This window comes from Sus scrofa, chromosome 9 (genome assembly GCF_000003025.6).
Source record: "Sus scrofa isolate TJ Tabasco breed Duroc chromosome 9, Sscrofa11.1, whole genome shotgun sequence".
NCBI classification, from domain to species: Eukaryota; Metazoa; Chordata; class Mammalia; order Artiodactyla; family Suidae; genus Sus; species Sus scrofa.
Window position 1 is genome coordinate 110,407,011 of NC_010451.4, and position 17,419 is coordinate 110,424,429.

Sequence of the window (17,419 nt, forward strand, 5' to 3'; positions counted from 1 at the left end):
CTTCTGACCTCCCACACACTATACTCAGTCCCCTCCCTTCTCTTAGCCAAAGTGGAATCATCTCCCCTTTCTCCCTCCTATTTGCAAGACCAAATTGAGGGTAATTTTACTCTTTTGATAGAAAACATCTCTGCTGGTTGATTTTTCTGTCCATGTTGTGAGTGTCCTCGGGCCCACCCCTCAGGCACCACCAACCCACTGGCAGACCTGGCCACTTCTGTCCTTCCTCATTCTAAAAGGGTCTCTGAGCAATCTGTCAACAGTAAAAGAACACTGCAATGTTGGGCATGTCATGGGTGTTAGGCTTAGGGATATGAGTTTCTTCCGCAAAGATCAAAAAAGAACAAAAAATAAAACATAAACATTTTGTTTTCATATTTTATATCTGAAAAGAATAACCTTTTGCAACATTTTTCTATTTCATCAATATACAATTCACCTGTTCTATTTGAAATAACTTGATAGTAAAAACATGCAAGTCAAGTGGTCTATAGAAGGAGAGGTCTGTTTTCATTTCTTTCATAGAAAATGTTTTTCAATATGGTTCCAAACAAATTGTCATCTAAACTGTATTTTTTAATATACTTGTCAGGTCCAAATTCAGGATATTGGGGGGAAAAAAGGTAGGATTTCAGAATGAAGGTTTTGTAGCTCTTATAAATGTCTCTTTTGGCCTACTGCTTAACAAAAATGCTTTAGCATTCGTCTTTAATTATGCTGAAAGGACATGTTAATTTTGCAGTCTAGAGGAAATTAAAAATTTCACAGTTGATTAGCTTATCAGGAGCCCTATTTCATTTTTCTCTTTCCTTCTCTCTCCTCCCATCCCTCTCTCCACTGTGACCTTTCATCCTTACCACCTTTCTTCCCTTTTAAAAAAACTTTTGGTAGAAAATACATGGGTTCTAGAAGCAGATAAGCCTAGAATTTAATCTTGGTTTGGACTCAGCACCATATTTACCACTTTTCCTCTGGCAAGTTAATTAAACCTTCTGAAGTTAAGTTTCTTCAGCTATAATATGGAATAGTAATATATAACTTACTAAAGTTTTGGGAGTGGACTGAAAAAGCCAATATATATATAAATGCACATGGTGAACACTTAATACCAATGTCATTTCTCCTCTAATTATATCATTATATAATTTGGAGATAATTATTTTTAAGTATTATTTATCCAACTATACAGGTAACAGGTATTTAGCCTTAACTCCAGATTCAATACTAAGAGAAAAAAAAAAGTCATGATTTTCTTTAAGAGAGTTTAAGATATGGGGTGAAGGACAAAGCAGCTATGACAGTCCCAGTGAACTAACACTCTACATTATTCACTGTCATAAAAACCACCAGTTGCTGGTTTTGGTAAATAGTAAGCAAACACAACAGGGCAATAGAATCGAGATGCCATTTGGATGACTTGGTATTTTAGAGCTGTTTGGTTACTCACTGGTGGGGAAAAAAAAAAAAGAAAAAAAACTTAGAAAACACTGTCTTTTTCCCATTTAAAATTTTTGCCTCCTTTGTCAAAGATAATTGACCATAGGCACTTAGGTTTATTTCTGGGCTCTCTATTCATACCCTCACACAACGTAAAAAAGTAAACTCACAGTGCATTAAAGACTTAAATGTAAGACAAGACACCATAAAACTCCTAGAAAAGAACATAGGCAAAACATTTTCTGACATCAACTGTACAAATGTTTTCTTAGGTCAGTCTCCCAAGGCAATAGAAATAAAAGCAAAAATAACTCTATGCCACCTAATCAAACTTACAAGTTTTGCACAGCAAAGGAAACCATTAAAAAAATTAAAAAAGACAACCTATGGAATGGGAGAAAATAGTTTCAAATGATGCAACTGACAAGGGCTTAATCTCCAAAATATACAAACAACTCATACGATCAACAGCAAAAACAAACAAAACAAACAAACAAACAACCTCCCCCCCAAAAAAACTGAAAAATGGAGCAGAACCCAAATAGGCATTTCTCCAAAGAAGATAGACATATAGCCAACAGGCACATGAAAAAATGCTCAACATTGTTAATTATGAATTAGAGAAATGCAAATCAAAACTATACTACCTCACACCAGTCAGAATGGCTATCATTAATAAGTCTACAAATAATAAATGCTGGAGAGGGTGTGGAGAAATGGTAACACTCCTACAATGCTGGTAGGAATGTAAATTCCAATGCTTTGGAAAATAGTATGGAGGTACCTCAGAAAACTAAATACAGAACTCCATATGATTCAGCAATCTCACTCCTGGGAATATATCCGGAAAAATTTCATTCATTTCAGCACTGCTCACAATAGCCAAGAAATGGACAACCTAAATGTCCATTGACAGATTAATGGATTAAGAAGATGGGGTACATATGAATAATGGAATACTATTTAGCAATACAAAATAACAAATAATGCCATTTGCAGCAACATGGATGCAATGAAAGATTCTCATAGTAAGTCAGAAAGAGAAAGACAAATACCATATGATTTCACTTATATGTGGAATCTAAAATATAGCACAAATGAATCTATCTACAGAACAGAAATGAACTCATGAACACAGAAAACAGACTGTGGTTGTCAAGGGGGAGGGGGTGGGAGTGGGATGGACTGGGAGTTTGGGATTAGTAGATGCAAACTGTTACATTTAGAACCAATAAGCAATGAGGTCCGGCTGTATAGCAAAGGGAACTACATCCAATCACTGGTGATAGAAGACAGTAGAAGATAATATGGGAAAAAGAATGTATGTGTATATATATATATATATATATATATATGTATATATATATATACGTATGTATGTATAACTGGATCACTTTGCTGTATAGCAGAAATTGATAGAACATTGTAAATCATCTATAATAAAAAATTTTAAAAATTCAAAGATAATGCCAAAAAAAGGTAGAAAACAGTCTTTGAAATAAAATGTATCTATTATGTCACCCATATGTCATTCTATAAAAATGAGTTATTTTAACTTTATTTCTCTGAATTTCATAGCAAAGAGATTTGATATAATTATGAGCAAACAAGAAGACTGCAAAATAACAATGGGGTGATAGAACTACGCTGCAGCTTTTTTAAAGTTATGGCTATAGAGTGTTCTTATTTGGATCAATGGAGATGCTGCTCTTCTGGCAGAACTCTACTTGAGTACTGACTTAATAACACCACATCCCTGGTGGACATATGCCAACTGGGTTAAAATGGGAAATAGAGGTATCTACAATTTTTATTTTTATATTTTGAAAGAACACAGAGAACGGCACAATCTTTTCTTTGACCTATCTTCCTGACTAAAGTCAATCTACTCAATTCATGCAAACTGCCATTGCTATAACCATATACAGTGATATTTCATTTGGCAACTTGACACCAGGCTCACATGTACTCTTATCAGCAGTGTAGAGTCAGGAGAATGAAAGGTTCCTCAACACCTCTAACAGGTCGATCTCACCTGTCTATACTGACATACAGAGGTACACATAGCACAAGTGGGGAATAAATCACTGCTGCATTAAGATTTCTCAGTTGTTCTTTTAAGAAATAATACTTCCTGGTTGTGATGGAAGTATTAACTTTGCTAGGCTAAGGTGCCCAGCCTTTCAACCAAATACTAGTCCAGGAGTTGCTGTGTAGGCATTCTGTAGATATCTTTAAAGTCTGTCATTAATTGACAATTAAGTCTTTAAGTAAGAGTGATAATGGCAGATAATCTGGCTAATTCAAACAGTTGAAAGAACTTGATGAATCATCCTTGAAGAAGTAGTTCCTGAGCATTCTTGGTTGCCTCTCCTGACATGCCCAATTTTGGCCTTGTCTAACCAGACCTATTATTGTGTAAACAATTCTAAATCTAAATCTATTTCTCTTCTCTCACTCTTTGTCTCTCTCCCTGTCTCTCTCCCTCCCTCTCCTTCTACACACACACAGATACATATACATATATGTATATACATTTTAAAAATTTTATATATTTTATATACATACACATATAAAAGCTGTTTCTGTTTCTCTGGTTGATCCTGGACTGATAACACTGGCCAACAGAACTCTAAACCCCTATCTCGTCACATTGTTAAGCTTCTCCAAATAATCCCTGATCTTTCAAGATGCAACCTTGCAAACAGGGGAGGAAGGATTACTTAATGCAAAATACACAAATCAAAAAATTTTAAAGTATCATGAATTCCAAATTTATTCAATCTTTTATCTAAGATGTACCATTAAAGCTCTTTAATATTTATGTCATATACAAAATGACTTTAGTTCCGTTATAAAAATGTTTCAGTCTATATTATAAGGCAAATGCTATTTTTAAAAAGTATTATCTTTGCCTTACTTGTATTTTCACAGCACCAAGCAGAGTATTTTGCATTTGCTACATGTTTGCTGAATAAATAAGTGAGCAATTTTTCCATAATAGTGTAAGTATTTCCAAAGGATTTTTACAGTAAGACTCTATACTCTTTTTTTTTCAGTAGCCTATTTAGGACAGGTGATTTTAAATATAATTTACAAAATCTGACCAGTTAGGTTTATTTTCATTTTGTGATATCATTTAAATGGATAATTTTAAAGATAATAAAGAAACAAAAAAGGTTTATGAATAAGTAATGAGAAAGCAATTTCCAAATTCTACAGAGTGATATAGGATAACTTCAAAGTTCTCATTCATTTCTATTTTTGTCACTGAAAACATGAAGCTACACACACATAGGCACTCACAAAATGGCAGCAATAAAAACAGTCTTTGTAAAGTTAAGAGAAGGTCAATATTCTTCCAAGTCTCACCTCAAAGCTCAAAAAGTTGGTAGCCTGAAATGAATACCATTTCGCTAGAAATCAGACAAGCTATCCTCAATGAATCTGACATTAAGATTAATTTGTTAATCAGAAATACTGGGCTCAACTATAGGCCACTTGGCAAAGAGTATTTCTAGCCATAGATAGAAAAACCAAATGATAAGTGGGAATATGTTCTTTCATGGTGGTAAAATGGGTAGGTACAAATCCTCCTGGGGTTAGTTCTTTCCTTGCTTTGGTGGCAGGGCACTGACCTCTCTACATGTCCACATAGTCTTAAGAGTGTCAGAAAGAGGTTTATAATAAGAGAGATTTGCATGTGAACCCCAGCTGTCCCACTTCCAGCTGTAGTGACAGTCAGTCAGTTTATTCACCTCTCTGAGCCCCGTTTTTGCAAAATGGAGATAATAAAATTTACTTTGCATAACTTTGAGAGTAAAATCTCGACCCTCTCCTTTATTTCCTTTCTCAGAGTGGGTGTTCATTCTTTGCCAAGGCAAATTCCATAGTCTTTTCTAACATGGGACTTATTACAGTCCTTTTTTGTCTTATATTTTTTGCCTCATGCTCTCCACTGTCTCCAACATTTATAAACTTACCCATAACTGCCTCATTCCCTCCACTGTCTCCAGCATTTATAAACTTACCCATAACTCCCTCATCTTCAAAAATATTAAAAAAAAAAAAAAAAAAAAAAAAACCTTCCAAACTCTTGCTTTGGCTCTGCCTTCTTATTAAACAGTGATTCTGCATTTACATCCACCCCTTCACCATGGAACTTTTTGGAAACCTTCACTTGCTGTTTCCCTTTCCCCAAGCATTCTTCACTGGCTCCATCCACTAGACCCACAGACAAGAAATTCCCGTGGCCTCACAACAGCCAAAGCCAAAGGCTAGCTTCCTTCTGTGATGTCTTACCACTGACCACATCTCAGTTTTTTTCTTAACCTGTCAATTTAAAAAAAAAATTTGACATATGGTTGATTTATAATATTGCGCCAATTTCTGCTATATAGCAAAGTGATTTAGTCATACATACATAAACATCCTTTTTTATGTTCTTTTCCATCATGATCTATCCCAGGAGGCTGGGTATACTTCCCTGTGCTATACAGTAGGACCTTGTTGTTTGTCCTTTCTAAATGTAACTATTTGAATCTACTAGCCCCAAACTCCCAGGCCATCCCATTTCTTCCCCATCCCCCTTGGCAACCACAAATCTACTCTCCATGTCTGTCAGTATATTTCTGTTTCTGTAGACAGGTTCATTTGTGCCATATTTTAGATTCCACATATAAGTGATATTATATGGCATTTGTCTTTCTCTTTCTGACTTATTTCACTTAGAATTTCTAGATGCATCCATGTTGCTGCAAATGGCATTATTTTGTTCATTTTTATGGCTGAGTAGTATTCTACTCTCTCTCTCTCTCTCTCTCTATATATATATATATATATATAGCAACTTCTTAAGCCATTCATCTGCCAATGGACATTTAAATTGTTTACATGTCTTGGCTATTGTAAATAGTGTGCTACTATGAACATAGGGGTACATGTATCTTTGAATTATAGTTTTGTCTGGATATATTTCCAGATACTTGTTGACTGTTAAACATTCATTTCTGTTAGCCTCCCCATCATAAGGCTTTCCTAATTTGACTCTTCCTACTGTTCTGATCATTAATTTTGTGTCCCCTTAGTTAGCTGCATCCTCTCCTTAAATCACTTTTTCACACTAGTATTTTCTTTCCTTCTGTTCTCTTCTTGCTCCTCCCATGACTTTTTTGAATTGTCCTGTGAAGGCTGTTCATGGTCATCCATGTTAACCTTACCCCTGGATACAGGGGACTATTGCGTTTCCCCTCCCCTAAAGTTACTCCACATGTAAGCAATCACAGATCCTGTTTGTTTTCTTTTTTTTTTTTTTTTTTTGTCTTTTGTCTTTTTTTTTTGTTGTTGTTGTTGCTATTTCTTGGGCCGCTCCCACAGCATATGGAGATTCCCAGGCTAGGGGTCGAATCGGAGCTGTAGCCACCGGCCTACGCCAGAGCCACAGCAACGCAGGATCTGAGCCGCATCTGCAACCTACACCACAGCTCACGGCAACGCCAGATCCTTAACCCACTGAGCAAGGGCAGGGACCGAACCCGCAACCTCATGGTTCCTAGTCGGATTCGTTAACCACCGCGCCACGACGGGAACTCCCTGTTCGTTTTCTACTATCTAAACTTAACAGAAATCTCCTCATACAAACTCTGCCCAAACTCTGCGCTTCCTCTATTCTATTCTCCACATAACAGCCAGAAGTCCCCTACTTAAAACCGTTCCCTTGGCCTTTAGAGGGAAATCCTTAATATCATGCACAGATGCCGGATTGATCGCCTTAGTCCACCTTCCTCTCTCCTCCACCCTCAAGTTCTCTGCTGCAGCCACTCTGACCTCTGACCTACATTTCCTTCAAAGTACAGTCTTCCTTGCCCTGTATCTCAGAATGACTGCACATTCTGACATCTCAAACCTAGAAGCCCCTGCCATTTTTTTCTTAGTTAACTCATTCGAATTCTTCACATCTCAGCTCATACATCACAATTCCTGATACACAAGACACAATAAATATTTGTGGACTGATTATCTCATCCATTATTTTAGCTGAGACTTTTGCCAACGCCCATTGACACTGCCAAAATAGCCTCTACTCTTCCTCTGAACATTCTGTCCCTTTTAACTACAACGTCCTCATGAAGATGCTAGTTGCCTGAGTATGGAATACACTAGATTTAATTTTCTAACCTACTTTTCAGTTATTACTTGCTTGTCCCTCCCATTTAATTGCATCCTCTGATTTCAGTACAATTATTTAACACAAAAATTAGATAAATGAGTAATCTTCTGATTAACATACCGATTAGTCATAATAGATCTTATTTACTGAAAATGCCAGTTTTCAGGTGTAGCTGAGCAATATTTTGTCTCCTTTGTTTCAGGAGTTAAACATAGTTTCTTAGAATGCATATCACTTTCTTATAGTTCACCAAAGTTTAGAATTTTTTTCTAAAAATAGGTTATAGATTACAACACCAGAGTCATGTTTGCTTGTCTTTTGGATGCCACTAAATCACAGTTTAGTATCATTAAAGTATATTGAATTTTATTCAGCTTACTTTACAGGCAAAAATTGTGAACATAACTCCTTTTCAATAGATACAAAATCTAATAGTAAACTACCCAAAAGGATGGATAATTTATATTGCTTCTTGCAACAAAAGCAGCAATAAAACTATGACTTATGAGAACAAAACTACACTGAGCAATGAAAAGAAATGAAACCCCGGAAACCAATGAAAACAACACTAAATATAGTCAGAAAAAGAAAACATATCAACTTTATACCTCTAAATTAAATAAATATTTATATATGTATGGAATAAATACTTCAGTGGAAAATTCTTAATTATAAAGAATAATGTTTTATAAAATAAATACATGATGATAGTACATCTAAGAGGCAAAAATAAGCATTTTAAATCAGGCTAAAAAGTATTGTCCAAATATAGAGAAATATTTTTACCATCTAAAAGCATTAGGATTATGAACTAAGAGACTTGACTCAAGTTGGAGCTAATGAAACTTCCCCCTGATGTCTAATTTATCAAATTCAAGAAATTAAGGTATTTATCTCAAAAGTAGAATTTATTTTTTAAAGATTTCTGCCTTTCAGTAAGTTCAGATATCAGTATATTTGCATTTCTGAGGATATAAATAGAAAACATGTTAATATCCTTGTGGTTTTGGATAACAATGTTTTTTTTTCTGTTTGTGTAGAATCAATTTATTTTCAAATTGGTATGAAATAAAATAACTTTGTCTTGTTTCTAGGTTTTTATAAAGTTGTTTAAAGACAACTGAACTAATAGTTACATTGCAAGAATAGATATGACCATAAAAAATGGCAAAAGCATTACTTTAAAATTGATTTTTTAAAAAATTTTGAAGTAATAAAAAGAAGAGTTAACACTGCAAGTCATAAATTACTATCCTTCTAAAAGTTTTAAGAAACTATTAGTGAGTAATTCTACATTTGTTAGCTAAGGGTATGGTACAACCAAACATTTATCAAAATAAAAATGAGGTCCATATACATACTAAATCAGCTCTTTATCACAAGTATCATTAGAAACTCTAGAGCGCCAAATGAATTCTTGAGGGCAAGGCTCTTAAAGTAAAGAATAACATTTTAAGTGCGTAGCTATTACAAACTCATTTGATATTCATTTTAATTGCCACGACTATAATGAATATACTTTGTTTTCAAACAGATGTCACAAGTACTACTACAGAAGTTCCAATATAATTCAGCCTTAGTTAAGAACAAGTAAATGGATATTTAAAATTGAATGTTACTAGGAAGGAGGAAAAAATGAATTAAGGCATACATTAGCTCCTTAAAACAGCAAATTAAAGATTTTTATTAAATTGTGTTCTTTCATATTTGGACATATATAGATTATAGTAATACAGAAAAACTTGCTATATCAACCACTCCTTTTCCATTCCTCAGCTGTTCTACTGATTAATTAGTCTGGAAAATAGAAACTGGGACATGAAAAATGACTCAGAAGGGTAGGCTGAAATTCACTTTAAAAAATTTAGTCTGTGAAAAGAATTTAAAAAAAAAAACCACTATGCAAATTTATTTTAGCTGAGGAACAGGTAGTTATGTATGCTATTTTATTTCAATTGCTCAGACAAGTTCTCATATCCCCTTTAATTTTCCCCCACATGAAGGACTAACACCTTAAAATCTAAATGAGAGACCACAGGCCGTAAGTTAAAGATGGTATTTTTCAATGTTTGGTTTACAGAATGACCTGTGGCTGTTTATTAAAAGCAAACATCCCTGTGCCCAAACCAAATTCTACCAGGTCAGAATCATGGGAATCAGTATTGTGACAAACAACCTGAAAATTCTGATGTACACACTTATTTAAAAACAACTGCTTGAAAGCTGGATGAGGTAATATTTAAAACTATATTTTTTTACTTTATTCCAGTCAGGAGACACTTATTAAGCACCAATCCTGTCTTTGATACATGGTGCGTGTTCAAAAGGCAGGAAGCACATGATAAACTTATTTTCAAGGTACAGTTTATTAAGTACAATAAAAATCTGCAAATGTCTAGAAACACAAAGAAAATAATGTGCTTATTGTGCAGATTCTCTCTTGATTTCAGTCTAGAAGCTTTTCCTCTGAAAAGGTGTCTGGAGGTTGAAGAGAATTATGTTTTGCTTATTATTAGAAAATGTAACTGAAGTATTGTTTAAAAAAAAATGTATCCTACATTTCCCGATGGTTTTAGATATCCTGTGTCTTCAAAAGGAGGGTAATAAGTGTGTGAGGCTTCTTGGTGGTTGGGGGAAGGGACAGAGGGTACCAAAGTAGGGAAGGAAAAGGAAGGAACTACAAGACCAGAAGCATTAAAGGCAACCTAATTTTCCTGGTGCCTGAACTCTAAGTTATATTTATTTGGAAGTTGTATTGTGTTAAACTCCAACCTAATTTTCCTAGTGCCTGAACTCTAAGTTATATTTATTTGGAACTTGTATTGTGTTTCTTAACCACCAGAACAAAATTCTGACAGTAAAAGTTGACTTTGGCGTTTAATAGACAAATGGAAGGAAATAAAGAAAAGAAAGCTGATGGTACCAGGTTATCTTTCTGGACAGCAATTTTCCTTTACCCCATCCCCACCAGGACTGGAGACTGACTGACTGAAATCTCCGGAATGAACTTCAATAAGGAGAACCCAACTCATGAAACTGAGTGCAGACAAGCTGGTGGGATTCATTAACTGTGCCTAGTGCTAGTACCCAGATTTTCCATAATCCTTGGTTGACTTTTCCTGGCACCAGAAACAGGATTCAGGCAAAAAAAAAAAAAAAAAAAAAAAAAAAAGGCTGTGATAGTGAAGGTGGATAGAAAAACCATTGTAGGGACCTTAACGATGTCTATTGCCCACAGCTATGGGTCTCAGACTGGCTGGTCTCTAGACCAGCAATATCCTCACTGGGGAACTCACTGAACTAGTCTGCTCAGGCTGCCATAGCAAAATACCATGGGTTGGGCTTAAACAACAAACATTTACTTTCTTACAATTCTGGAGGCTGAAGTCCAAGATCAAGGCGCTGGCCAGTTTGGTTTCTAATGAGGGCTCTCTTCCTCTTTATAGAGACCACCAAACCAATCAGATTAGGACCCCAGCCTTATAACCTCATTTAACCTTAATTATCTCCTAAAAAGCCTTAGCTCAAATACAGTCACATTGGGGATTAAGACTTCAACATATGAATTTGGAGGTGTGGCGGGGGGAGGGTGGGGGAGACACAATTCAGTCCACAGCACTTGTTACAAATGAAAATTCTGGAACCCCACCTCAAGACCTATTGAATCAGAAAATGAGGGAATGGAGCCCAGCACTTTGTGTTTTATTAATCCACTCAGAATATTCACTGTATATCAAAGCCTAAGAAGCACTGGCCTTCAGGAAAAAAATCCCGCCATCACATTTTGTTTTCTCCGTTTTTACTTTCCAAACTTATTTCTTACTACTCTCCAGTGAACTCTGCTTCTGCTCAACTACTCTCATCGTGGCCTGAAGCAATATTCGTATTCTGTCTTTCAGACCCTTGTTTATTCTCTTTCACCAACCTTGAACTGCCTTTCGAACTTTTTAATGAAGCAGCACTTTAACATCTCAGCCATCTCGTGCCTTTCTCCAAATAGCAGAAGCACTAATTGTCTGAACCAATCATTTTCATGTTTTACAGATTTTACTTAGAATTCATGCGTTACACTTGTCCATAATTTCAGCACAAGGCTTTGTACATAAAAAGTACTTAAATCTTCAAGACAGTATATACTGTCTTGCTTATAAACTCTTCTCTGTCATTGACTCCCTACAACACTGGCTCCAGTACAACACTGATTTGGGGCATCGAACAGCCCGTTGGTCTCGGACACAATGTCACTTCCAAAGTTGCTTAGTGTTTAAAAAAAAAAAATCAGTATACTCCTTACTATTTATTCAGTCCTTAAGTGCATCAAGCCCTATCCTGTAATAAGCAGTTAGTAATTCCCTCATTAAATTCTCAAAAATCACTCTGAAAAAGGCATTATAATACCAATTTGACTGAAAAAGACTCTGGAAACTGGGGCAGAGGGATTCAATGACCTTCCCCAGGGTCACACACCCAAGAAGCAGCAAGGCTGAAAAGTGGGAACCTTGTTTCCATGACTTAAAGCACACTTTTTACATCCACTACGTTAAACCACAGGCAGAAAGATTGTTTTCTGTCAACATGTTGAATTTATTGCCAAGAATCCCAGAGTGTGTGGCACTTGTGGTAAAGATATTTCCAATATATCCTTTGAAAATTCTATTCCCTACATTCCCAACACACACGTCCTGAAGCATTGCTTAAAGTAAGCCAAAATGAAAAAAAATATTAGGGCAGACTTCTTAAGATCAAGAGATACTGTTAAATGACTACAGATAACAAAGAGATCTAAATTCTATTGCTATTTTATATGCTATTTACCTGCTAACAGCCTTTGGAATACTTTCATCTCTACATTAAAGACAAGTGAAGAACTCAAAGGGAATTACTTGAAAGGTCACAAGCAGCTCTGATAAACTTTTGCCCAAAGCAACTACTGATAATTAAGCACTAGAAACACTCACACACACATATATATGCATAGAAAATTGAAAAAAAAAAAAATCTAAAAAAGCGTATGCTCTTAGCTTCCTTCCCCAGAAAACAAACCAAGCGGTGTATTTTACTTTCACAGCTGCCTGCACTTTGAAGGGTGGACTGTGAAGATAATAAGCCACACCTGTTGGATTGTTTAGGCCATTCCAATCACCAGCTGAGATAGTAATTAAAAGTAACATTCCATTCTCAGCCTACCTGGGGTGTTCAACAACCTCGACATCTTGCAGAAGTAGGAGACGTACTGCTCACAGAACTCAGCACTGTCGGTGATGGCGCTGATCTGGTCCATGGAGGCGCTGTAAATGAGCTGTGTCACGGAGTATTTTTCTGGGTTGTAGCCGACCACGGTTGTCTGCATCTGCAGATCGTGAGACACGATGGTCCATACTTTGTCCTCTGTGGGGAGAAAAATGCCAGGACAATAGATCATTAGACTACAAATGCATCTGCAAATGTCAGAAAATAAGTAAGCCACACTTTGCCTGGTGCTCTGCCTGTACTGCTAAAGAACAGAGGTAAGAACAGTAATGCTTAAACTAACCTAAGTTCTCACACCTAAGGTCTGCATATATAGACCTAGCAGAAAGGTAATATTTTTTATTAAAAACAAATGCAAAGCAAAACCAAATAGCCTGAGTACCTGTTTGAGTCTCAGGTCTGCAGCATTGAATGTGAGGCCCACTGTGTTTCAGGGCCTTCCCAACTCTGTAATTCCTCCCCGCTCCCGTAGTGCAGTATCTGCTCCTTCCTAAATGAACCATGTGCTCTCAACCCCTGGATCTTCGTACAAACGTTTTTTTCTAATCAGAAAATGCATCTTGTTAACAAATGTTCTTTCCACCTTGACCTTTCAGGTAAAATTAGGCACTGCATGCTCTGTAATTGAAACACCCTACACATGTGGGATGATGCGAATAAGTGATCTCCCTGGTGTTTTGGACCCTGAAAATTTCAATATTTGTAAAGGAGAATCAAATAGAAGACTGATGAGGTTAAATTAAAATCCTATATACTTTTCTGCATTTGATTTAGAAACATCACTAGGAACCCACGATGATGTTATCTTTTAAAAAATGTAGAATCATGTCCTAGCTTTGTCCACCGAAAAAGTCCGCAAATAAGGACTAACATCTGGCACCAAACTGTCATCACTCAAGACTATTTTCTTTTCTTTTCTTTTTTTTTTTGGCTTTTTAGGCATATGGCGTATTGAGGTTCCCAGGCTAGGTTTCGAATTGGAGCTGTAGCCATGGGTCTATGCCACAGCCACAGCTATAGCAATGCCAGATTTCAGCCGTGTCTGCCACCTACACCACAGTTCACCTTAGAGCCGGATCCTTAACCCACTGAGCAAGGCCAGAGATCCAACCTGCATCCTCATGGATACTAGTCAGATCTGTTTCTGCTGAGCAACGATGGGAGCTCCCTAGACCATTTTTCCGTTAAGAGAAAACAAAACTAGGCTCCTGGAGAAATGACTGATTCTAGGGATGGAAATGGGTAAGAGGATCTTACCCATTGTCACTTCAAAAAGAAACTACTGGAGACAGGGCAGTTAAAAAAAAAACAACAAACCAGGATCAAAGAGCATGATTTTAATTAATATCAATCAGAATTTCCTGCAATGGATTAAAATACATCAAGTATATTTAATTCCATGGGCTCACTAAAAAAAAATAATAACTAATTTTAGAAGATGCTAGTTAACTTCTGAATATCAGTAAATAAAGGCAGGGAATCCAGCATTTAGTGTACTTCACATAAATGAACTATAACTTAACTAAATACTCCATTTATGGAAATATTTCAGCACATAAAAGAAGAGTAAATGATAAATTAAAGCGTTATCATTTTTTTAAGTAGGATTATTCCTGGCTGCTAATAAACCCGCAAGCAAAACCAGAGGAGATATGCCTCATGGGGTTGGGAGGGGAGGTCAGGTACACAGCACTACAGTGAAGCAGGGTGGACAAAAATCAGAAGGGAATTTTTGCCAAGCTTATAGACCTAGCTGACAATTTCTAGAAAAATACAGGGGAAAGGGGAACATGTTACATGACACCAGAGGGAAACATTCAACAAAATCCCTGCTGTAGAAAACTGTATAGATCATACAGTTTAGTTTTTCAACAGATAAGTGATAAATTACAAGAGGAGAGAGAGACAAAGAGCGATAGCAATAGATTAAGAGAGACATCATGAACTTGCCCCTCAAGTGATCTTCCTAGTCCAGGAAATGACAACTCCATTTCGCCAGTTGTTGGACAAAAGCTCTGGAGCTTTTCTTTCACCTCCTCCAGAAGCCTGTTAGGAACTCAAGTCTGCTCACCCTTCAATTGGTCTTCAGAATCTGAGCACTTCTCCCCCCACTCCCAGCCCTCACCAATGCTCTGCTCTAAGTACTGCCTCCATCGCCTGCATCCCACAATAACATCTAACCAGACCCCTCTTTTCACCCTTGTACCTTGAAGCCTCCCCTCAACATGGCAGCAGGCTGAGGCTTTTCAAGCACAAGTCAGACTCAGTCACTCTGCTGACACTTTGGGTCCTATCTCCTGCACAAAGTCTAATTCTTGGAATGGCCGAAGGCCCTGACAATCCAGTTCCTCCCTGCCACCTGACTAACATCTTCCTTGCTCCTAGGGTTCTGCCCACACTGACCTCCTTGGGTTCCCTGAACAGGCCAATGGGCCAGGCCCCTTCTTGGAGACCCCACTTGCTCTTTGCTCTAGAGCTGCCTTTCCTCAGACTTCCTCTGCCTCCTCCCTCCCCTCCAGATCTTAGCTCCAGCGCCAATCTTCCCTTCTGATTCTCCACCCCACCCCACAGCTGCCTTCCATCTACCTGTCCTGCTTTGTTTTTCTCCAGAGCATTGCTCTCTATCTTAGGGCACATTAGAGTACTCTTTAACGTCTGACTTCCTTTGCTAGAAGGAAAGAAAGCAGGCTTTGTTTTCAATGCTTAGAATCGTAATCGGCACATAGTAGGGCTTCAAAAATATTACTGGACAGAAGAATGAATTAACAAGAATAAACAGAATGCAAATACTTGATAAAGGAACTTCCGAAAACCACTTTGGTTCAAGTTCTGCCAAGACTATGCTGAGAAACTCTGGACTCCTCAGAGCTGCATTTCCTTTCATCTTTTACAATATGCTTCTGTCAGAATACTTTCCAGCTTGCTCTTCTTAAATCAGTTAAAACAAGTTCAGTTATGGTGTTTCTTGTAATCGTTTTTTTTTAATAGTATAATCATTTTTCCAGTTTTACCTTTGATCTAATCAGAACGGCCTTCCCTTAGCTCTGATACAACAAGAACAGCTACAGCGTATTTTGGCAATTCTGTCACTTTCTGACATGATTTTGAAAACAAACAATGCCATTTATATCCGGACCTGCAGATTCATTATCACCTAATTAAAAATTCTTTAATTGAATTAGGTTATTTTACCTCTTTTCTATTACAATCAGTCTATGGCATAGAATTCTCTAATGCTTGACACTACTTACCTTTTCCTCCCTCGTTCCTCTTTCCTCTTTCTTCTTCCATCCCTCCCTCCCTCTCTTTCTTTCTTTTTTTAAAAAACAAAACCTTACCAAAAGCCTTGTCCTGTAGCAGTGTTCCAGGCCTCTCCTTTGTTTTTTTTTTTTTGTTTGTTTGTTTTTGGATGCAACCATGGTATGTGGAAGTTCCTGGGCCAGGGCAGCTACCCAAGCCACTGAAGTGACAACGCTGGATCCTTAACCTTAATCGACTTGCCACAAGAGAACTCTCAACATCTCCTTCTTTAATTCATGATGGAGTAGCATTCTAATCTGACCTCCTTTAAGTATCATGAACCCCCTTTTAATATGCATACAATAATGTTCATAAAAGCAAACCTTAATCGAGCAAGTAAAACAGAATGGTCACTTATTATGGTTTCTGCCAATAACTTTAAAAACATTAACCAATTTGTTAATATTGATGAATCTCTAACATTTTGGTCCTGGTGACTTTTTGGCCCTAAATTCTAGTTTCCAACCAGCTCATCTTACACATTTCAGCATCAAATCTATATGCATTATCTCTTTATATTTGTTTTATAACTTACTCATTCACTCAACAAATATTATCATGTATCTACTGGGAGACCAATACAGAGCTAGGCACCATAGAAACCACAACAAAAAAAGCATTCATAAATTTCTGCAGCTTACATTCTTACATTCTAGTAGCGAAAAGAAAACAGGCAATAAAATATGTATTTATCAAATATAATGGTGAGGAGAAAAACTCAGTCAGGGAAGGGAAGAATAGACTGTGTGGATGGTGATTGTGTTTTTAAAGGCAGAGGAGACCATAAAAGCCCTGAGACAGTGACATTTAAATGAAGTAGTTATCTAGATGGAGGAATGCAAATGAAAATGTTCTAACTCTGGAATATTCCAGATATCTCTCAGGCTTATAAGGGGGCTGGTGAGTGAAGAAGGGGAAAAGAGCAGAGGCTGAAGGCAGAAATGTAATGGAGATGAGGGGAAAGGGACCTCAAAGTGAGATGGAAAGCCATTAGCATTGGAAGGTTTGGAGCAAGTGAAAGTAGTTTGCTTTGACAAACTATTCTTTGCTTTAATAAAATTATACTTCAGAAAGGTTTGAAAAATTTTATATATATATATGTACATATTTATAAAGATTTAAAACTTTTTGCAATGTCACAGCATGCTAAACGGTAATATATAAGCTTCACTTTGATAGCATAAACCAATTACTGTTGATGCATCTTGCAAATTATTTTTTAATGCTTGCATATTACACATTGCAATGGCTCCTTTAGAGCTA

At 36.8% G+C, this 17,419-nt stretch overlaps 1 protein-coding gene across 1 annotated transcript in view; it reads right to left on the reverse strand.

Annotated features, from left to right (window-relative positions):
• The window catches only part of CNTNAP2 (contactin associated protein-like 2), a 2,040,635-nt gene that overhangs the window by 666,501 nt on the left and 1,356,715 nt on the right, over positions 1 to 17,419 (reverse strand). Inside the window, 1 exon segment of the mRNA XM_021102606.1 lies at positions 12,794 to 12,994. Within this exon segment, the coding sequence (XP_020958265.1) occupies positions 12,794 to 12,994 (201 nt within the window).